The following is a 24,177-nucleotide window of genomic DNA, read 5'->3' as shown; positions in this document are numbered from 1 at the left end:
GCACCCATGGGCCAGGAGCTCTATTTAAGCTCAGCCCCAGCACGTCAGTCCTGGCTTGACCTGTGATGCTGTAGGGGTGTTGGTCTCTAGCTCAGCCACAGCTCTGGCCACAGGGTCGCTTTACCCATGGACGGGCTTTCTGCCTTGACAGCCAGGCCCCATTGCTATGGACCTGCCCAGCAACCTGATCCTAACTCTCACCTATGGATTGACTTCCTGGGACCTGTCTCCTCACCATGAATGTGCCTCAGGATCTGGGATCTTGGCTGAACCTGGCCCCCATCTCTGGGTCTGCCCTGCTCACCTCAGTTGGGCTGGCCCTTGGTGATGAAAGCTCTGCCAGTTCTGTTATTACAACTGGCTCCTGCGTTGCCTTCCTTTAGGGAGAGCCCTGCCCTTGCTGCCCATTGATACCAGGTTTAGATGTGGTTAGAGACTTCTAATATTTTCAGAAGAACAGACTACCACAAAAAGATGTCATTATGGGAAGAGGCAGCTTCCTAATTATGCTGGAGAATATGGGCTGTGACAGTGTTTGGATCCTGGTATTCCAAGGGATTTTGCTACTGAGGAATATGCAAAGACCTTCTCAAATTCCAAAATACAGACTCTGAAACACTACATGGATTAATTACTGAAATCAATTGAATTGAGGATGTCAAAACTTGTGTAGAAAGTCTGCAATTTTTAAGCCCATAGTGCAAGAATATGTGGAAGTTTTTACATGCAGGGGACAAAAAAAATCATAGGGAAAAGCTTCAAATCTAACTGGAGATCCTGTAGTGCTTTAACTTTTGAGCAGAGGAAATGTTAATGGAATGGCCAGCTGTCAGCTACATCTCAGAGGTAAGAAATTTCTCATTTGGTAATTGCCCCAGTGAAGCTCATGGAGATCTTGCAGTAAAAATTAAAAAAAGGAAAGATTTTTTTGTAGTTGTAAATGCAGAAAGGTGAACAAAGGAGTGAACTTCCAGAGGTATATGGAAATAAGAATCTAGTTAAATAGGTCTAAAATGAATGGTTTCTTGCATCAGTTAAGCTGGAAAAGGCAGGCTTTAGTATTTCAATTGTAACATATATACAGAACTGCCTAAAGAGAAGGCAATAATGGGTTACTCTGAAAATGTGAAGTTCATAGTACATGGGGAAGTAACTAGTAAAGGTCCCTGTGAATCTGCCTTGTGATTGTTATTTGATATTTCCATTAATGGTCTTGGCACAAAACCAGGACTGTGTTAATTACTTCTGCTAGTGACAAAATTGGAAAGCAATTCTACATTGGAAGTCAATACAGAAAGAGGATATCCCAAGCACAGAATAAGATGACTTTGAGAACTGGTGTTATGGAAATATTGCTTTGTAGTAATAATACAAAGTGCCAGTTCATGCTCAGGAACTTCAGCAAACTGGTGACTCATCTGAAAAATGACACATGGAAAAAGCGCTGATTCCATTAAGTCAATAACAGCATGTCCATGAGCCACCAGTCCGATATAGCCAGGCAAAAAAAAGGTAGTCCTAGAATATATAAAGCACTCTTTCCAGTAAGAGGCTATGGTAAAAAGAAACGTGAAAACACCTTACCTGGAGAGTTCAGGAAAAATGTATTTAGCTAATACATATACAGAATTTGCTGAGGAAAGGAGAGTATATCTTAAAAATTAGATTAAAACAGGTGTGACTGCTTTCTCTCAATATGTCTGATAGTCAAACAAAAGAAAAAATAATGCTGATACAAGTACATACACAAGTATGAACTTACATAAACTTTAAGCTCAGAAATCAAATGTACTCAAAAGTTCAATCAATTTTCAAATGTCTGAAATGGGTATTTAAAGAGTGGGTGTTCTACTAAAATGGTGCCATTCAAGTTAAGCATTTCATTATGATTACCTTGTTTTAAGGATGTATGGCTAATGCATGCACAGCAGCTCCAAGACTAGACTGGCATAAAGGCTCCCTGCTTTGCAATAACTTTCATTTTAAAAAGTATAGCTAAATATCTTATAGCTAAGACAACACAAACATTGCATTTTAAACTGCTAGGTATGTGCACAAGAAGAATAGAAATTGATTTATATTTATTGCAGAAAATGTTTGGGCCTTAAAATTGTTCTTGAAGACTAGGAATATTATTCTCATAAGCAAGGTTTCCATACTTGACCACCCTCCTCCAAATAACCAATTGCTAAGGAGTAATAATATTGCTCCTTTTTAAAAGCACTGACAGCTCAAAAACCAATACAGTTTTGGTTTTCCTTTGTAATTGAATTTTACTAGAAAGCCCACATGAATACCATTGTAAAATCACTCAGCATCTACTGCAAATAGCATCTATGAAGTATGTTGACTCAGAAGTGATCTAAGATCACTCTGCTACCAAAAGAGAAGTCAAGCCCTTCTCTGAACAAAAGAAAGATTATATTTCAGGAAAAGTGAGCTGATCTGACCTGTACATGGCCACTGAATGACTATTCAATATTAAAGAAGTGGTAAGAATGTGCCTTTTGGTGGTAGCAAAGCCCTAGGTCACCTTAGTGAGCCCTACATGCTTTAAAAAAGAAGTAACATGCAATATCTTTGATACGTTAACTACTCTTGTTAAATATTTTTATAGTCTATTAGGTAAATAAAGAGAAACTTTTATTTCAAAATTATTTTTAAGCAAACAGTAAGTGGAAAGTAATGTTTTTTTTAAGATGAATTTTAAAGGAACTTCTACTTTGTATTAGTACCCCAGATAATTGGGTTGTGTGTATATAGGTTCATAGGACTTGAAGATAAGTGTAGGAAACTTTTTCAAATTAGTAAAACACTTCTGGCTGGATGCTGTGAAATCCTGTTTTCTAATCAGTCCTAATTTTCTCTTAAATTGGAGGTTAGTGAGCACTGCTTATGTGAGGGCCATATTAAATTTGGCAGAAAAAAAATTAAGTCCTCTTTGGTCAGAGGAGACAATGTGACTTTTAATTTTTGGACTGTTGTCTTTGCTACATACTTACCTCCCCAAGAAACATATTCAACCTTCTCTGTTTCAGGAAAGGCAGTCTCCTATGATATTTTATTGGGCATTCAGCTGATTGGTTTAGAGGAGCTTTTTTGTTTTATGCCTTAATAACTGCTTCCTGTCTGAAATCAATTGCATTTTAGGGAACAACCTGACTTTTGGTTTAATTGTCAATAGTTCAGCAGACCTCTAGCAGTCTCAAAACATATTTTAAGTTTTTGGGAACATGATTCTGCTCTTCATTTTTTTTGAGGCTAAACTCCTCTTTATTTTCTCCCCATGTAGTACATCATTCACCAGAGAGCTCGGTACAGGAATAACTGTTTTCAACTTTCTGCTATCTTGCACAGATATTTTATATTGTTTTATATTTTATTTCCATTTGTTATCCCACTAGAGGGGACAGTAACTTCTTCAGTTTTATGAAGACTGTTCCTAAAAGTAGCAGAAATGAGAAAAGACAATACTATGGTACCATAAATGGGCTACAGGAAACATGGTCCAGATTACAGGTTTTTGACTCTTTCTTATTTCACCTCATGTTTTTTAATGAAATTACTATATGGGTATTTAGTACTGTGTTGCCACAAGTCTGTCTACCCTGCTTTGAATAAGGCAGAAGTAACTTTACAGAAATCAGTATTTGTGACATTAAAACTACCGTAGTGAAAAGGACCACACCAGAAATGAATCTACAGGAAAGCGTAGTGTCTGCTCTGTGTCCAGAGGGCTGAAACAAAGGCAGAGCCCTGGAGGATGGACAGAACCCCAGGGATGTGCTGCAGATAATAGGGGTTTCCTTAGTATGGAAACGCACTAATTGTGTTTAAAAAAAAATTTAAACAAAAACCAGAAACAATTTCAACTGCAAATCTACCCACTACGGTGTCAGAAATACTATCATAGCTTTTCTTTATAATGTAGGCTCTCTACTTACCTGGCAGTAAGTGATCACTCCACTGTTTGAAAATCATGGAAATTAACACAGAGAGCATGAAGAGAGTTTGTAGCATAGCTGTAAATGTCAGTTGACAAAACTCACTAATGAGAATTTCCAATTAAAATAACTGAATAGGAATTAATTCAGTTAATTGATTTACAGTTTTACCTTCCTTAGGATACTAATAACATTTCAGAGAGGTCTGCTCAGAATGGTTTGATGTCAGTTTGGCTCAAGTTTGTTTCTAAAGTAACCTCTTAATAGAGAGGCTTCTTGTTTACTGAAAATGTCTGTGTGGGAATGCTTGCTGATTGTATATTAATGTCCATCTTCAAAGAGTAAGGAAGTAGCTCTTAGATTTAATAAAGACTTAAATGCTGTTAGCCCAAGGGAATATTGTTTAAAGGACAGCACCTTGGCTTGGTTCAGTCTTATTTGCTTTGCTATACATGGCAGTTGTGGAGTCGGCCTCTAGAAACAGTAATAATTTTGTACATTGTTTTACGGAAATCTACTCTTCCTTGTCCCACCCCTGCACAATGGAGATTACTTGAAGGGCATCTGCAGTGAAATTTATTGAATTGAGATTTTTAACACTGAATTTGCATTAGAACACTACAATCTCTGTTCATGATAGTCACAGAAAGAACTGCACAATATTTCAGACTACTAAAGCCAGCAACTTTTAAGTACTAACTGCCAATGCTATAAACTGAAATTCCAAGTATTTATTTGTTCAAGCTAACACTGAAGAACAAGAAAAAAATCATAGATCATATTTTGGCAACTTCTATATTATAACCAAAGGCTCAGCATATTCATCTTTTCTGTCAAGCAAAGCATTATTGTACCTCCCTTAGTCATCCAATCTTTTTAAATATATCATTATTTCAAAGAAGATGGAGCATATCTGCTGGCTGCCTCTTTGTAGGGAGGTCACAGAGTGACAGACCCAGAGAAGAACGAACACTGTAAGTATCCTCCATTTCCAGTCTCCAGATTACCTCCTTATGTACTGGAAATACTATTAGTAAGTTTTGCTTATTTGATTAGTGTTTTTCCTAGCAGCAGTTAATTTTTACAGATATTGGCTCAAAGTGGAAAACAACATCACCTACTTGATTATTTCCACCTTTAAAAATAAGTAGGCATAAAAAGATCTCATTAAGAGAAATGTAGAAATTTCTGGAAGTATTATGTTGCAGCTCACTTTCAAATTATAATTAATGACGTTGTAATTAAGAACTAAAGTTGTATCTACCCAATTGTTTACCTAAAGACCTCATACTCTGAGTAGGCAAACACTATCCACTTGCACTTTGTGCCATTTGACCTGGAGACATGCCAATGAAGTGAAGCAGTCACCTGTTTGACAGATGGAAGGTACAATTCCACATGGATGGCATGGAATATGCTAGAGCAGAACATATTGAGCTATTTCATATTTTTACCTTGCCTATGATAAAGACCCATCATAAAACTTTATCAGATGGGAGAAAGAGTATTTGTGCCAAATTGCTATACAAATAAACAAAAAGCCCAAATTCAAGCATAATGAATGCTATCAAAGCAGATCCTTTCCTATCTAAGATGTTTTAGACAAGCTGCTTTAAACTTTATGTATTGCATTCTTTTAAGAGTTGTTGCTTTATATATGCTGTTTTCTGTCTATTTTCTCACCATCACACTAAAACCAACAAGCTGGCAGCCTCTCATATCAAATACCTAGTGTTAACCAAACCATCAGCCACATACAGCTCTGACTTCTAGAAGAGAAGAAAATAAATTTTGCATGCATAAAGTAACAATAGCTGAATTCCAGCTTTTCATTAAAAACTTAAATACCTTGTAAACTCTTCACATAATCTAAGATGAACAAAGCATCAGAAAAAACCCCACAAATCCTATTTGAGGTTGTTTCTATTACTTTAATTGGCTACCTGGTGTCTATACCCACCTGATGGTATAGATCAGCAATGATCATCTGTCCTATAACTGATGCTTGAACTATGAAATAAGTAGGACAATATTGGGCAATATAAACACACCATTAGGTAAGGTATCTTGTAAGGTATCTTTGCAAAAATTATTCAATCAATAAAATACCTAAATGGAAATTAAAAAAAATCAACAATTGCACCCATTTTAATACAAATTCCCAAGAAGTTGGGAGTATTTAATTTATTTAAGATGACTCCATAAAATGGAAACAGAACATTTCTACAGTGTAAAAACACCGTATTGGTTTTATAGAATAAAACATGGGGTTTTGAACAATAAGATCAGTTAGAAAACATGGAAATAGTTCATAGGTATTGTATTTTTTTTAAAATAAAAATGCTCTTCAAAATACTTGGGTGGGTGGAGAACTAGTACATCCCTGAAAAATTAAAATGTGGTTCTGCTCTAAGTGAGGGCTGTGGAAAACGGAATCATGGTATTCCACACTTATTTCATTACAAGGTCCTCTAGACCAGGGCTTCTCATTTTACAAAGAAAACTTTTATTCCTTCTAAATGTCAGTCTGCAAATCTACCTTCAAGTATAACATCCAAACTGATTTTTTTCCTTCTCCATCATTCTCTTTAAAAATTACAATTATGAATGACATCTGCATAATGTGGTTACATCCAGTCGGTTTGTCCCTAATGCAGCCCTCATTTTCATCTTAATTCCTTATAATTTGTGGCATATTTTATCTTCCTAATACATTACCAGCTGGGTTTTTCTCCATTTTAGAGTAGACTGTAGATCCTTACAACCTTTTTAGAAAATCAATTCCTACTGAAACGTCTCAATATGAAGACAGTAATCAGGATAACAAAATGCCTTTCACTCCCACTGCTGGTTGAGCGTGCCTTGATGCATGCATGCATATGAAAGCCAATTCTGTACCTGGAACAAGATAATCTGAACAACTCTGGCCCACATGGGAAAAGTACCTTGTCATGATGGTTTCAAAAGTTTTATTTAAAGGAGTAGTAAGAGAAAGGTAAATCAGAAGCATTTTTTTAACCTTGCAGTATATTCAGACTGAATCATAAAATAGCTTATTAGAATAGAAATTTGTCTTCTTTCTTTTTTTCTCACCTGTTCTTTGTTCTGACTAGAGAAGAAACATGGCAAATGTAAACAAGTATGGGATTATTATCCACTTTTTTAACAGGCTTGGAATGAAGTAAGCATAAGAAACAGCAACAGTTTTCTATCCCACTGCAATAAGCACCGTAGTTTCCTTACTGTGAGGTGGAGGGAAAACACCAGAGAAAAGAGATTTAAATAAAAAAATTAAAATATATAAACTATTAAACCTTACCTTGCCAGCCTGGTTTGCACACTGGTTTGACATTAACTTGTACTAAGACATCTTCTGTTGCATGTTTTTGCCCACAGTCAAAAGCTGTTACCATTATCTCGTACTGGTGCTGCTTATCATAGTTCAGTTTCTCAGTGTTTCTGATGTTACCTATAGATTCAATATAAGATAACATTCAGAAATTACTCCTTGGCAAAGCATATACAGATTATAACATTTGGGTCCTGATTAAGTCCTTTGTGACCAGAAAGCTCTTTGAAGCACATGGGACATCCACAGGCAGGACAGTTATGAGAAATTGGAAGTATTTTCTTTCAATCCAGCAGAGAAATAAGTTCTTAGGCAAATATGAGATGCTAGGGATATAACATGGGCGTGTCTATATTAGAAAACATCTGCTCAACAACTTCCTAAAGTAAGACTGTAAGACTAATAAGCAGTTACATCTTGAAACGAGTAGCTGCAAACTCATTTTCCACACCTTCCCAGAATACACTGCTTTAACATGGCAGTGACATTCCTGAGATCCACTGTTGGACATCTCCCCAGCCCAAGTATTTTCCTTTTTTCCCTAAAGCTATTACCCTTTAGGTGAGAGAGATTTTTAGCCCTTTAACACCTTTCCCTGGGTTTTAAAAATAGGAGAAACCCCAGAATCACCTTCTACATTAGAGCGCTTAGCAGTATTTGATATGACAGCACAGAGTTATCACATGGAAAATAAAACTCAGCAACAGCAGAGATTATCTGCTGAATCTGACACATATATAAAGGTGACAAATTACCTGTTTTGGGAACAAAGACATTACAACTTTCACAAGGAAAGGGAAAGATCTTTCTCAGAGTAATTCTGCAGGATTGGAAGATTACCGTGCAGAATGTACGTTTCTGTAATTAATGAGTTCAGTATTTTAATTCTGTCCACTTCCACTGAAATGCACTTCTTGCTCAAATTGAAACTTGAGACCATTTAATATGTTTCACACTTTTGCTCAGGGCTGTTTGTTATACCATCACTATGAATGAGAATTCAAGAAACAAACTTACTCGGGATCAATGCTACACTAACTGCTTTCAAGCACGGATCTGCAAAATCAAGTTGTTTGGCCTAAATTTGGAATGGGGAGCACTGAAATCCTGGAATTTAGTCAAATAGTGATCTGTTTCCCATAGGTGCTGGACAAAGTATCTGTGTTAGGAGTGCTGGCATTGTTTGGAGTTTTGGGTGTGGGTTGGCTTTTTTTTTTTTTTTTAATTCAAATGAATGAGACGCAGGCAAAAGCAGACAAATGAAACTTTTTAAGTAAGTCTTTCACTAAACCTCCATTAGTTTGACAAATAAAGACTTTCAGCAGATGTCTCTCTCTGATCATCTTGTCAGAGCCCAACACTTTTCTGACTACTACTACATTAAAGCTACCTTTAGTAGTTTAATTGAAACAGATGCAAAACTTTTCAGCTCAGGCCTGAAGGAAGGCTGCTTTTGCAATTATCACCATCTTCTGGTTCAAAATTTGTAGTTTAAATAGACCCTACAGCTGCAGCTATAAATCAGGGCCAATACCTTTTTTTCTGTTGACTTTGAGTCTTTACCCTTCACTTTCTGAGCAGGGCACAGAGCGGGACAAGCCCTACCACTTTTTTAAGTCTCAAATGGAGAAGCCGAATGACCTGCTGAAGGCTAAGACAGAAACAGTACTGTGTCCTACGGTTTCCTTGGTTCTCTCTGTCAGGCACCTCAACTTGCCAGGCATTTTCAAGTCTGCCATGCAGATAGCTCTTCTCATCACAAAAGCAACTGCAATAACCATATCAGCTACTTCATTATTTTTGAGTTAGTAATTGGCAAAACAATTTAATCTACCCATTTTACTATCTTGAGTTGCTTGATAAGTATCTGCTTAAGAGGATTTAATGAAAAACTGCCACTGTATACTTAATTATTCATTTAATATCTGCTCAGCTGTTCTTTCCTTTCTGCATTATGTTATTTCTTACATGAATCTTTATACTTCCGTATTTGGTTCTCCTTGGTATTACTTTAGTCCATGATCAGTGGAGATAATTCTCAAGAAACCAAAATTGTCTGAATCTACATTAGCAGACTGCTAGAATTTGTGTGGCACACTAAACTGTCCTCTAAGATTTATAAATCATTACAACGTAATCATTACAACGTATTTGCATTTCTATCTTCCAAGATTTGTATTTCATTATGGTCTTTTAAGATTTGGACTACAAAGATTCTGACTATTAGGTGTTATTCTGGAAGGTCATTTGGATGTCTTGCAGATGTTACCCAATAGTTTATTGATTTCCTAATTATTCTATTTTTCTGTTACCTCTGATGCTTTATGCTTCTTTGTTATTTTACAATTTAATCAATATGATTAAAAAGTAGACACAGAAGGGAAGCACTATAAATACAGACTAATTAAAGTTTTAGAGACAATAGACTGAGAATTTCTATTTACATCTCACCCATAAACATAAAGGTAATCAATAACATTAAAAAAAGAAAATTTTAATGGGAGAAGTAAGTACTTTTCTACACAATTCACAATTAAGCTATAAATGTTTTTCTTTCAGTTTTTCTAAATCTTTGCCTTTTCCTGGAAATACCCAGAACTGTAACAAATTTAAAAAACAAAAAACAGGTAAGTGACAACAGGAATATAAAAATTCCAGCCTGAGGACACACACGTTTACACCTCTGTTTCTTTAGGGTCAGGTTTGGGGATAGTTTGATAGAGACTTCCCTCTTTTTCTTCTTATTTTGGAGCAGTCACAAGAACAGGGAAAGACTTGACCAATTTACTATGGCAATTCCCTCTTAAATTCCACACTTACTTCCTCTGTGTATAAACAGTATAAAACTGAATCTCCTAACTTGTACAAGAGATGAGGGCTAGTATTGACGCATGAGTGGCCTCTGACTTCAGTCTGCTCATAGGAGTGGCAGCTCAACATTCCCAGCTGCCAAAAGCCACCAGGAACCGTATTTGAATGTAAGTCAATTGAAGGATTAGAATTGCATCTTGTCAAAAAGGTGCACTTTTCAATGAGAATGGAAAGAAATTGTAGTTTAATAGATAAATAGAAATCACATGCAAATGCTTAACTATAAAGTTTCGCTACTTTTCTGACAAGGCGAAGTTTGCATAGCTCCTAACGCAGATCTCAGTGCTGTAAAGGATGACCTTGTGAGATCCTGTCCACACATATTTTCTAAGATATGTAACTTGATAGAACCTCTACCGACTGGACAGGTAAGTCAGTAACTCATCTTCATATTGAACAATCTGAACATGTATTTGTGAAGTACTTCACAGTAGTGGGTGGCAAATATAGTTATCCCCCTTTTAGAGATGAAAGTAGGTCAGAGCCATGACAAAATTTGTACCTAGATCTGAATTCTCTGATCATCTGACCATGATCCCTGACAAATGAAGGCAGAAAATGCATAAAAATGTTGTTCTGCTGGCATTACAACAGATTCGTGCATTGTGGTTTAATTTTTCTGTTACCTGAAAAAAGCCTACACAATATTGATATGATAACTGACTTGATGATCGGGATTTTCTGCTAAGATGACAACTAGACTAAACTGCATGCAAAAGTCTCTTAAACACACTATATCTTATACCTTTAGTCTCAGTTCTTTGCATAGCAAAGCACAAATTTGTCCTTTGCCTTTACATGATTGTGTTTTATGACCAAGAGTTCATTACCTTCCAAGTTAGGCTCATCATATAAAAGAGTCAATTTTATTAGTGTTATGTTTTCATAACAGAACGTAATTTTATTCACAAAGAAATTACAAACTAAGGGTCAACGTTGCCAAATGTAAATGGGAAGCTTTATATTACCTACCTTTAGGTGCCTAACTTACAAAGATCTACAAGAACTACACCAGAGCTGAATGCTGCTTCCTGTGCCAGTGCTGGGTGCCTGTCCACTTACGCCTCACACAGTTTGGTGATGTGAAGCAGACTGTGCACTGCTACAGTACGGAGGGTTCTCTCTTCCTTTCTGCAAATGTTCCCCAATGTGTAATATAATTTTTCAAGACAACAAAATGTGCCGTGGATTAATCTAGATACAATAAATAAGTTTTACCTAAAAAGACAATGATCTGCCAAAACAAAAAAGCTGATAGAATAGCATGTTCATCTTTCTAAAGGCCTGTGTTTGTGGTTAGTTTCATAGGTTGGTGGTGAAAAAATCCACCATTTGGGACTGATAATGGCATGTTTTCCTCACACACCCCCTAGTTTTGGGGCCCTCTGCAATATTTGGTTCTAAGCATCTGGTTAAATACTCTTTCTGGGCAATGAAATTCCATGCTTATGTTACTGAAAAGCAGGAAAAAAATCATAACTTGCAGAGACACAAGAACACCTATAAACAAAATCTTAATTAGCACAGTATTAACAGACAGTTCCAGGCATCTCATACATCTATTTTAATCATCCTATAGGTAACAAAAATGGGTACAATGCCAAAGAATTTACACCAGAGAAATTTTATATCAGCTGGCACAGAGAGACATTTTCAGCAGTGAAATGTGTTGGAACTAAGCAACATATTTCTGTCACAAAACAGAAGTGCAACCATCTATTCTAACTCTGTCTCTAATCCCAGTGGGTTTAAGCAATTACCATTATCTAAAAAAATTGCAAATTAGACTGCAATTACTGTTGACTATGGCAGCACTGTTCTTTTAGTGAACAAATAGATCAAAAAATATTAATTGAATTCATGACCAAAAAACTGCAAGTATTACAACCTTATACCAATTATTCACTGCAGGCTTTAAAGACATGTTTAAATCAATGATTATCTCATTGCCTTTGCTGAAAACCAGGTCCCAGGCACATGAGGACAAAGATGTAACCAAAGATTCCTGACACTTCACATGCTTTTGATCATGCCTCTGACTGTAAGAAACCCATGTGAGCCAGCTGCACTGTGTGATAGGAGCTGAAAAGGCATAAGCAATAGAAATGCCTGCTCTGTATCATGCTAATCTCAGTGTATTATTTATCCATGATATCTGCCACAAACCTGGTATGAAATTATGAAACCACCTGCGACTCGTGTAAGTAACCAACTCCATACTGGCAAGTCACGCAGAGCTCTGGGAAAATAATGGTTTCAAACAGAAACATGGAGAACGTCCTTTATGACAACATGAGAAATCTCACAATTAGAAAAAAATCCATAGAGAGGAAAAGCTTCTAGGGAATTGCACACAAACATCTACTTCTAAATGCCCACTTCCTGTAAAAAATCCTTTGTGCGATTGCTCTGGCAAAAGATTACTGTGCTAGCTGACCTCATTTACTTAAACACAAACATACTCATTATGATTATACCTCCTATATAGTATACTTGCCTCCCAATGTATTATAACAAGACGGCTTTTTTCCCCAATGTCATTTACAATTTATTGATGCTAACAAGTTATTATCTTTTGATGCTCAGCTGTGCATTGTGCAAGAACTGCACAAATAAAGATGAGTAATTTTTGAATAGCGAAAAGGGTTTTTATAAAACATCCCAACGTGAAGATGACTGCTTAGAGAAAACAGTAGGTCCATGCATGCTTTCAATGTCCAATTTGGACAAAAATCAAATTTAACTTCCAAACAGTATTCTCCTCCTACATACAACACGGATTAAATGCTTCTGTTAGGAAAGATAAATCAGAGCATTGCTGGGCATGCACACAGGACGCTTGTTCTGGGGAAACAAGTTCTGTGGGCACAGACATTTCCATTTTGAACTTCTGCACAAATGGGACTGCTGAAGTACTTGAAAGAGCTACTATTTTGTACTGTCTGAAGCAAGCAGAGAATGGCAGGGAGGATCTTCAACACATTTTTAATGCAGACCAGCCACTTCTCCCAAACTCAGTGTCAAGTTCTGTGCTTTTCCCTGGTAAGAACTTGACTGGGAAAAGCAGGAAGCTGACAGACAGGGCCACCAAGGTCAAAAATTGCTGCATATGGAAAACTTAATATGGTTTATTATTTTTCCTATAATATTATATACATTAAAAAAACAACTAAAATCAAAAAACATTAAAAAATTATACTTCTCCAAAGTATACTTTCTTCCATAGTGCAGAATAATGGATCTGCTTCAGGAAGCACCACAAATGGGTAGGTCTGTGGACACATATCCTGGAAGTTTTAACAATCAATAAACATATCCAGAATATTGTCAATTCTACATTTAGATCCTGCTCCAGAAAGTTCAGAAGAATGGCGTTAGCGATAAACCAGTGAATAAACCCTACTAGGTAGGGCTACATGCTGCATTAGGAAATGCCATCACTTGGATTGGAAACTAGATCTGAGATAATTAAGAGAATGGACTGAGTGACACAGAAACATATTGCTCATCTAAAACTGGGGTTTTAATTTCCACAGTAAATTACTGTGGCACTTTGTGACCAAATCTTAGGTAAAAGGGATGGAATTTCCCAGCGTAACAGTTCCTTCATTCTCAGAGACGAGAACAGGATTACTCTCTTGAGTTAAAACTGAAGCCAGGTCGTCAGCTAGTATCAATAGGTAATTACACTATCTACAGAAATTACTGCTATCTGTCCCAGAACTTACAATCATTCCTTCTCCATACTCACCATTTCTGTCAATGGCAAAAGGAACATCAGTTGTGACAATTTCATAATTGCAGATCTGGCTATACTGTGGGGAACAGTCCTCGTCTATGGCTTCTACCTGCAGTATGCTGTCATAGATCTTTCCCTCTGTCACGGTGGCCTTATACACACTCTCCTTGAAAGCTGGTGAAAACTCATTGACATCCTTTACCTGGATATGGACCACTGCCCTAAAATAGGTAAATAAAGACATCAAAGAGAAAAATTAATTTAACATGACACATCACTAACAGTTTGTTTTCAAAACACTTGAAAAGACTAACAAAACATATCTAGAAAACTACGTAAACATCTGCTAAAATGAGATATTATTGAATTTCTATGTTTCATTTGCCCAATTTAATACCTTAATGTGGCACTAGGTAAAAACCTATTGCCACAGCTTGTAGGGAGAGGGCTCCACAGTGCTCCCTATTAAAACCAGTCTGCCTCTTAAAACGGACCCCAGCAGAAAGTCAGTGATATCACTCCTGTGTAAAATGGGTTAATAAGCAAAAAAAGAGGGAGAATTACAGTAGTCTTACATATTCACTACTTAAAAACGGTTAGTTTATGAACATTCTTTGATATTAAATAAAGCTCTCACCTTCTGCTGATTACAATCTCATCCTTTAATTAGTTACAACATTGTACATGTAAACCTTTGAGGGTCAAAAATAACAGGCCTTTAGTATTTAATGAGCAAACTCTAAAGGCCTTCCTTTGAAAGAATTTGCTATCTGGTTCGATAGGCAAGGTAACAGAGGGACAGAGAAGTGAAGGGACTTTCTAGATCAATGGCAGAGCCAGTAGTAAAGGTTGGGACCCCAGACAGCCTGGCTTAGCTTGCGGTTTACTATACAAACCACTACGAGAAAGTGTAACAAAGTCTGGTCCTGATGGGCCAGATTTCATTTAGTCAGGATTAGACCAAAATTTTCCACAAGTGGAACGTACCAGCCTGTTACTGACATGTGAGGGAAAAACATCATAAAATTTAATAATATGAAGCAAAAACTGTTTCTGTGACTTGATGGTTATTGGATATTGCAGGCTTCCTTCTAAATGTGTATTCTTTTTAAATATCCTGAAAAAGTTCAGCATGCATTATAGAGCTAATTAAATTTTTAATTGTCATGTGTCCTGGATGAGCAAAAGGATGATTACTATTAATCATTTATTTAAATGGCTCTCAGCAAAACAAACAATTTGTACAGCAGTTATACACCTACACGTGAGTTCAATTCATCTTTAATGACAAATGGTCTGGAGCTTAGTTTCATAAATTGAAGGGGAAAAAAGGCACTGTGCCACTTAAGCTTATGCAGAGAATTGGCTCCACAGTAAAAAGTACCACTTCTAACCTTCAATACCCCTCTCTTCCAGAGGATTTTAACTCCTCTGAGACTTGCTGTCCAAAAGCTGAGATCAGAAACACACTGTACAAAGGCAACACTGCTGCAGCTTATATATGCACATACTAAAAAAAAGGGCAATTTCTCTTTTCTTACCATTTGAAATGAGATGAACAGAGAGAAAACCTACTTAGAATTTGTAAGTATCAGTTAAAAGCTAGCTTCCATGTCCTGGATGATCTGTTTAGTCAATGTATTTAATGTGAAAGCAAGAATCAAAAAATAAACTAAAACCGAGATGTATTTCTCCACTTGAACAGGGATCCTATTAAAAGGTTCAACTGGAACCACTGCAGAATGGGTCAAACTGCAGCAGGCAAAAAAGAAAAATATTTTCTAAAAGGAAAAAGGAACAAAAAGTGGATGGACTATTGCAAAAACGGTTCATCTTGGTTTTATTTGCTTTCCACCTGACTACAATATAAAAAGGAGCCCTTGAATGATCGGTACTGTAGAGCAAATGTATGCCAAAGCAAAAAAAAAACTTCTCCTCATTTTCACCCACTTGTGAGATTTCTTCCAGTTTGTTCCACCTGGCCCTGATCCACAGTCATAGGCCTGGATGATGAATGTGTATTCCTTCTGCAGTTCACAGTCAATAGGACTTTTTGCTCGAAGACGACCTTCTCCAGATGTCTTGTTTAGCACAACAGCTTCGAAGGGCATTTCTTGTCCATGGATTTTAAAAGCACAGATTTCCCCTGTGAGGAACAGAATAAAACAATCATAACCAGGGAGGTCTAAGTCTTATGCGCTAGAGTGACACTGGAGAAGTTAGCACTCATTTGGATTTCACATGCTGTTATAGATGGGGGAAGCACAGACTCAGGCATCAGTTTATAATACATCCAAAAGGGCCATTAGCCTCGTGCTCGTACAGCGCGATGCGGCGAGTGCAGCTCTGGTCACGAACTTCCCTCTTCCTCTGTCATTACTAAATGGTTTCTTAAAGCCCTAGAGACTATTCCCTAGATATGGTACTAACATCAATGTTGAGCTAAATTATTTTTGAGCTAAATTAAGAAGACTGTATTTAGTTAAAGAAAATAGCAGAAAGAAAAACAGATAATATTTTAGAGGTGGTCTTTTCTAACTGCTGTCATTCCTTCCTTGAGCCACTTGAGCTGCCAGGTGGTAGCAGATGTTCAGATTCTTGCAGTTTAGTTTCCCGACAGTAAAAAAACTAATGATGCAGAACATGGGCACATTCAAAATATATCTTGCTTTATTTACAGACATATATCATCTTTGGAACAGAAGTAGTTGAAGGAACACAGACAAGTGTCCCTTTTGGACACCTCAGTCACCCACCCACATTCACACACTCATACATGAATGCCTCCTTGGCAGCAACTCACTCTGCCTCCCAACTGCCTCCTAATATAATAGATCCATAGCTTCTCTCAGAGGAATACTATATCACAAAACAGATGATATAGCAAGGACTAAAAAAATTGATTTGGACACAAAAGACAACATAAAAAATCTTGTGAGAATATGAGTCTGGAAGGGGAAAAAAAACCCCAGTTTCTGGTGATCTTTTTTTTTATCCTTCATATTGATGGTAAGGATATGCACACTGAATTCATTTTTAGCCACTCCAGAATCCAACATTAAAAATGAAATATTTATACAAAGACCAACATGGCTTAAATATTTTTATGACAAATTAAACGCATGCTCTTTTATGAGCAAATCAGTCTTGGGACATGCATTATAGATTCAAAGCTGTCTCCCACTCACATAATCCTTTTCCATTTATTTCCAATTTACAGTTGCAGCCTTTTGGAAATCTCCTTGCCAATCATATTTGAGTCAACTGCTAAATTCTAAATTAACTCTGAATCTATGACCTCTAATTCAAGCCTGGCTCCTCTCTCTCTTTTTCTACTAGAATATATTGTTTATTTTTAGAGAAGAGAGTAGACAGTGACTTTATAAAAGTGCTGGAGTTCATAATTCCTATTAAGTGTGAGAAAGAAAAAATGGGAAGGGTACGTGTGTGGGGAGGGTAGGGATTAGGTACACTTAGAGTATAAATACAGGCTTTTTAGGATATTCCCTCAACTACCACCACATAGGTTTCCCTTTATTATAATGGGAGCTGAAGTTGAGTTCAGCTATATACATTGACATTTAGGCAGATGAATCCCACACTTAACAACTGTAATCAATCCTACAAACGTCTTTACAGGATCAGCACAGTTGTTTTAGTAATTATGAGGCACTGGGAAAATACATTAAGTATTCACTGGACGTTTGCTTGCTCCAACCCCTCACTCAAGTGGCGGTGTGGTTCCCCAAGACAGACAAAAGATGTGCTCTTTTCTACGCTTTCTTCACCCTCAATGAGCCCAAATATTTGGGCTATAGAAGAAGGAATGGATTTTACCCTGAGAATCAGACTCCGAAGATGACTAATACTTTGCACATCCATAAAAGCAGGTTCCACAATGTTTATGAACTGTTGCATAGGAAACAAAGCATAAGATTAAGAGAAGGCTGAAGCGAAGCAGTTTGTTCAGCTTTCATCATGGGCACTGATCACTGAGTTTGTATCTCAATGTTGTCACACATACCTTTGAAAAAAAATTATCCTAATTTCCCTGCAATTTCAAAACGAAACATCCATCTAAAATGATATTGTGGATTTCAGTTTTATTTTAATTGAATATGAAAAATAACAGCGTAAATGTGGGAAGTCTAATGGAAAAATACTATTTGTTGTGTTCTGTAACAGTGGCCTTCATAGTTTCTTAATAACAAAGTTTTCCTCAGATGCACAATCCATCAACAGAAATCGTAACTTCAGTGTTTTGTGTTTATTATTTTATTGATTCATTGTTTGATTATAAACAATACAGCATTTGCAGACATCCAAGCCTACTGTTCTTAAAAAACAGAAATATCTCAGGGCAGAAAAAAAGTTCTCTCAGCCTTAATCTGAACGTTTATCATTTTTTCCTCTGCAAATGCAGAGGCCTGATGCAAAGCAATCATAGAAGCAGCACATGTTCTAATTAGTTCTCAGCAAATATTTTACAAGTCTCTATATCCTGCTCCTATGCTAGACACTCCAGCTTTATATATAACTCTAATTTTGTCTTTTATATCCCCATTTGCCAAAGATAAAATAATGTCAGCTGCATGGATATGGGGAGATATTTGTAAACACACTGCAAAAAACCCACATACACTTCCAGACCCTGGCTACAGAAACGTACTTATATGAAAACAATTGTATATGTTTTTAAAAACTAGCTAAGAATTTCTTCAGAAGAAGGATTCTACTACTGTTTCCAAAGAAATGAGTTAACACTGTTGAAAAATGAAAATGTATAGTAATCATAATGATTCTGAAAAGGTGCCTTAATGACTACATTGGAAATGGAAATGATAACAAGAGTTGTAACAGCTGTAACAAAACAGAAAATTAAATAAGGTCCACCTTTACACTGCGAGACACACACATTTACAGACATATAGCACTACTACTACTAGGCATTACAAATAGCATCTTTAAAATATAACAGATACTATTATTTTTCATTATTAAATGGAGCTACAGGGTTTTATTTAAACCCAACTGAGCTAACCCCAGACCTACACGATGCCAAAGGGAATTGTGCCAAGCTTATATTATTTACTGGGTGCTTAGATATGTATTGCTATGTAACTCATTTGAGGAAAAGGAGTCAGGGTCTCTCTCTTATTCAGGCTCACCATTTAAGTTGCAGAACAACCACATTCAGGACCTTGGCACCACCTACCTTCCTTCTCCTTTGTAAGGCTGAAATAATTAGAGTGCAAATTGGAACACTGTTTTCCTCACAACAGAAAACACAGCAAAATATTAAGCTTTGTTCTTCATTTCATTTGAATGGGTTTGGGAACAGGTGCATATAGGATATAGTGACCATAAAAATGGTGGTGGCAGTGAGTTGATAAAATAGGGATAAGTTGGTGATACCACATGAAGGTAGAAGCACATCCATGAAATCCTATAGCAATTGCGTCCAGGGTAGAGGGAAAATATCTCTTTTCCCAGGGCCAGGATGTATATCCCAAGGGTTTCCAGTTGCTTCCTATAAAATCTTCTGGTTGCAGGGTTGAACTTTACTAACAGTTGTTTCATTTTAATACATCTTTTAATTAAATTCTGGACATTATGTTTTCTCTTCAAATCATTCAGACTAGCATTTGCCATGAGCACCTATGAATTTTGAAGCCTACATTACTTTAAGTTGAGAGCTCTCGTAGAGATCTGTATGTTACTACCGCAGGGATAATAATCATATCATTTCCTCTGTGAAAAGTATAATAGCCTGGAAAATGCTATTGACTGTTTATCATTTCTGAAATATAACCAACAAATCCTTCCACTGTTTAGAAATTGTTAAAAACAATGTTTCGTATTCAGCAACATTTACATGCAAGGTTTAGTGATTATAAGCCTTAATCAACAGAATTGTATTACAAATTATAAGAAAAACAAAACTCACGCTTCTTTCAGTAGAAATAAAAATCCCCAATATTACTCCTTTAACAACTACACAGAATTATTCACTTGAACTCAATTTCAGAAGTGATTAAAAAAATTGCATGTTTATTTTGCCTTTCACAGCTACCTTTGCTTTTTCTTCAGGTTTCATTACCCCAAGAATACAGAAGACTTCAAGTGAAAAGCTGGGATCTCTGACATTTGATCATTTTCATCAATAGTTAATAAAAGGCAACAGTTGTATGTGAATCAGCAATCACCAAATGTTGTTTCATTTGGCTGCACGAGGTTCAAAAAGGCCAAGTGCCGGGTCCTGCACTTGGGTCACAACAACCCCAGGCAACGCTACAGGTGTGGGGAAGAGTGGCTGGAAAGCTGCCCGGAGGAAAAGGACCTGGGGGTGCTGGTTGACAGCCGGCTGAACATGAGCCAGCAGTGTGCCCAGGTGGCCAAGAAGGCCAACGGCATCCTGGCCTGTATCAGAAATGGTGTGGCCAGCAGGAGCAGGGAGGTGATCGTGCCCCTGTACTCGGTACTGGTGAGGCCGCACCTCGAATCCTGTGTTCAGTTCTGGGCCCCTCACTACAAGAAGGACATGAAGGTGCTGGAGCGTGTCCAGAGAAGGGCAACAAAGCTGGTGAAGGGCCTGGAGCACAAGTCTTATGAGGAGCGGCTGAGGGAACTGGGGTTGTTTAGTCTGGAGAAGAGGAGGCTGAGGGGAGACCTCATCGTGCTCTACAACTACCTGAAAGGAGGTTGTAGCAAGGTGTACTCCTTTCCCACGTAACAATTGATAGGACAAGAGGAAACAGCCTCAAGTTGTGCTAGGGAAGGTTTAAATTGGATATTAGGAAAAATTCCTTCACCGAAAAGGTTGTCAAGCCATGGAGCAGGCTGTCCAGGGAAGTGGTTGAGTCACCATCCCTGGAGGTATTTAAAAGACGTGTAGATGTGGTGCTCAGGGACATGGTTTAGTGGTGGACTTGGCAGTATTAGGTTAATGGTTGGACTTGATGATCTTAATAGTCTTTTCCAACCTAAACGATTCTGTGATTCTATGATTAATTCCAATTAGAGTTCCCTGCATGTTCTATCCTCTCCATTGGCCTTATGATTGCTTATGGAGTAAAGTTTACACAACTGTGTTGAGGACATGTCTATGTGCATAAGTGTATGCACATGTATTTGTTCCTGCCATTAACTCCCAAACCATTTGCTAATTTCAACAATATTTTAAAAAGATGAGTTGTTTCCCACAAGTGCTATGAAATTATGCAGCTGCACAACACAGAGACACTACAGAAATAGTGTAGGGGTGACGAAGAGGTCACATCTCACTAGATAGCAAACAGTCCACACAAAGACCTTGTAAAAGCTCAACAACAAGAAAAGCTTCAATTCTACCTTGCACCTTTTTGGTACCAGTAAATCAAACATGAAGCTCAAACCTGTAGGAAACCAGGCTTCATTAGTTCACTGCTGACAAAATTACTCATTTATATTCATACCCTGTTCTGATTTTATTACTCTCTAGACTTTTATTATATTTCTGTGTGTTTTTCTTAGATGCACAAATCAACATAGCTGATCATTTATTTAGAATAAAGGTTGTGGTTTTATACTTCCTGAGGTAAGCTCAGTGTCCCTGAAAGATCCTGAAGTGCCTAAGAATCAAAGCCGCGTGACTACACGCAAATCCGCTCACACCTTAGAAGAGACAAGAACTCTGTTCAGGAGAGATGCATCTTGAGTTTCAATTCAAAGAACAGAGACAGGAACGCCATGAGCAAGGCGTCACTGTGACCTCTGAAGACTTGCATATGAATGACAATAATGCTGTTTTTTCCTAACATGTGTCCTTCAAGAACTTGATTCAGCTACATGGATCCATCATGTCATAACAGAGGTATATGACAACCATCAGTAATGAATCTTCTTCATATATACTACATGGCATAACTAGGCTTCTAAGAATTTTATAAAACGTATAAATTTGCTCGTGGATATGACTTTCTTATTGCTACAACTAAAGGTTTTAAACCACTCTTGTCAACAAAATTGAAGTACTCTTATTCTGAATCAAATTTGAATCTTTAACCCTTTACATATGCTCTCTCCACATACAGATGGACATCCAAACACACGCGTGCTGTTCTTTGAACATCGATCATCAAAGGTCTCTGTTGGCAGTTGGATGGAAATCTGCAAATAAGCAACGCAGTTAAAACTATGATTCAACTTGATGTCTGTTTTCTCAGAGATGCAGCATGGACCCACTATGTGCAGTCAATGTTGGGTTTTTCAATAAGTTTGTTTAGGGGTTGCTGTTTCTCTTTGTTTTTTTAATCCAGCCTTCCAGGATAACAACTGTACACAAGTTTCTCTGCTGGAATCCTGCAAATATCTCCTGCAGTGCAGAGCTGCCGACCTTTTGAGTATCTCTGTGCCACCGGAAAGGTTTACTGCTTTGACAAGTTTTTCTATCATAAGCTGTAGCTACTGTTTAAATAATTACAGAACATAGAAGGTTACGTGTTGAGGGAGGAGAGGTTAGTTGTTTGGGAAAAAGAGGCAAAATATTAGAGGTGTAAAAATATCTTCAAGGATAGAAAAAAAATTAAGTAAGGCAGTAACTACTGTATATGCTTTTCCAGTTCATTGAAGTCAATGCTATTAAAATCGTACTGAAATACTAAAATCCAGGAAGCAATACTGAAATCATAAACAGAAGGAGGTGTTCATATCTTAATAAAATACAAAAATTATTATTTCCTCATATATAATTTCATGGGCAACAAGCTCTGCAAAGCAAGAGCATAAATCCACTGCTACCCTTCCTATTCTATTCCTATGGATTTGAAATTGGAAAGTGGAGGAAACTGCACTTGCACTTCAAGTGATTCATTGTTGCCATAAGCTCACACCAAACGAACCAGACTTCATTCTGCTGCTGAAGCAGGGACCAATTACTCAGGATAAAGAGAGAGTTCTACGGGTAGCATATAAGCAGCAGTCATATCTGGGTTTCTTCCTGGCTCCACGATACGTTTCGCAGGAAAATCACTTAGGTCATGAAGGCACTCACAACAAAGCATCTGAAAAACCTACTCTACAATTTTGTTTAAATAAGCTTGTTTAAAAAGTGTAATTTTTATGGACATGCTTTGATTATAGTGAGATATATGACCATGTTGCTCTGTTGGAAATTAGACCACCACTGCTTAGATGCATAACACGTCACATTGTGGCACTCAGATCTGCACAAGAGATCCTTGCAATCCAGCTTAAATGATGGAGAATTGGACATGTTTGTTTGAAGATTGCAATAAACATTGAGGTGGATCAGAAAAATATGTAACAAGGAGATAAAGATTTGTGCACATAAAGATGTGCTTAATTAACTAATGATTATACAGTTCTCGAACACCCTCTATTCTAAAAGCATAGAAATATAAAATATTGTCATTTGTTCCTCCCATCAATCAAACGTATATCAAATTAACATATTACTGTAAATAACCTCAAACATTTCTTAATCTTTTCTTCTTTTTGAAATCTGCAAGATTCAAGAGAAGGCAAAAGAAAGCAAGAAGGTATGATTTTAAGAACAGTACCAAAAAAGTATACTATTATAATCAATATATGGAGCTCCATGCCCACCTGCAACAATAGAAGGCTTTTGTTAACCTCATGTTTCATGTTTGCAAGTATCCTGTGGATTCAGCGGTGCATCTGAGTATCACACAAACACACACTCAACACACAGAAACAGCTGTCCAGTTTAGTTAGAATGCTGCAAGGCATAGCACAGTCTCTTTAACAGTTACATGATCATTACTGAGAAATATTTCCTTTGCCATTTTTTAGAATACCACCTTATAATGAACTATTTGAAAAATAATCCTGCAACTGCACAGTTAAACCTGCAAAAAAGCATATTAATAAAAGGAATTTTATCCTCCAGGAGCTAAGCGGAGCATAATTACTTGGTTCCCAATTGGGTCATTTTCTGATCTACTTTTTCACACGTGTCAATAACAATCATAAACATATGTACGGGTCGTCATCTTCACACACACTACCTGCATTATTTGATTAGTGTTCACTTAAGGCTGCAACATTTGCAATCAGTGATTGCAGATTTCCTGCTGCCTCAGCGGATGAAACATCACTTTGCTTCAGTCAGTCACCTTTCAGTAAACACAGAAGCCCAGATGCTACCACTGCCCTAATTCGACATCTGTGTCTGAAAGATGGATCATGAAGATATTTCACCTCTAGATTACTGAGGTCTACACTGAGAAAAATAGGAGATAACTTGCCTAGTG

The 24,177-nt window shown here is 37.1% G+C and overlaps 1 protein-coding gene across 1 annotated transcript in view; it reads right to left on the bottom strand.

Annotated features, from left to right (window-relative positions):
* Positions 1 to 24,177, bottom strand: part of CLSTN2 (calsyntenin 2) — a 394,899-nt gene that overhangs the window by 77,696 nt on the left and 293,026 nt on the right. The window contains exons 3-5 of the mRNA XM_075158151.1: positions 15,854 to 16,049; positions 13,916 to 14,124; positions 7,264 to 7,413 (exon numbers count right to left, since the gene is read on the bottom strand). Of these exons, the coding sequence (XP_075014252.1) occupies positions 7,264 to 7,413; positions 13,916 to 14,124; positions 15,854 to 16,049 (555 nt within the window). The remainder of the gene's footprint in view (positions 1 to 7,263; positions 7,414 to 13,915; positions 14,125 to 15,853; positions 16,050 to 24,177) is intronic.

The sequence above is a fragment of the Calonectris borealis genome, chromosome 9, assembly GCF_964195595.1.
Source record: "Calonectris borealis chromosome 9, bCalBor7.hap1.2, whole genome shotgun sequence".
NCBI classification, from domain to species: domain Eukaryota; kingdom Metazoa; phylum Chordata; class Aves; order Procellariiformes; family Procellariidae; genus Calonectris; species Calonectris borealis.
This window is presented reverse-complemented; position numbering and strand designations above follow the sequence as displayed.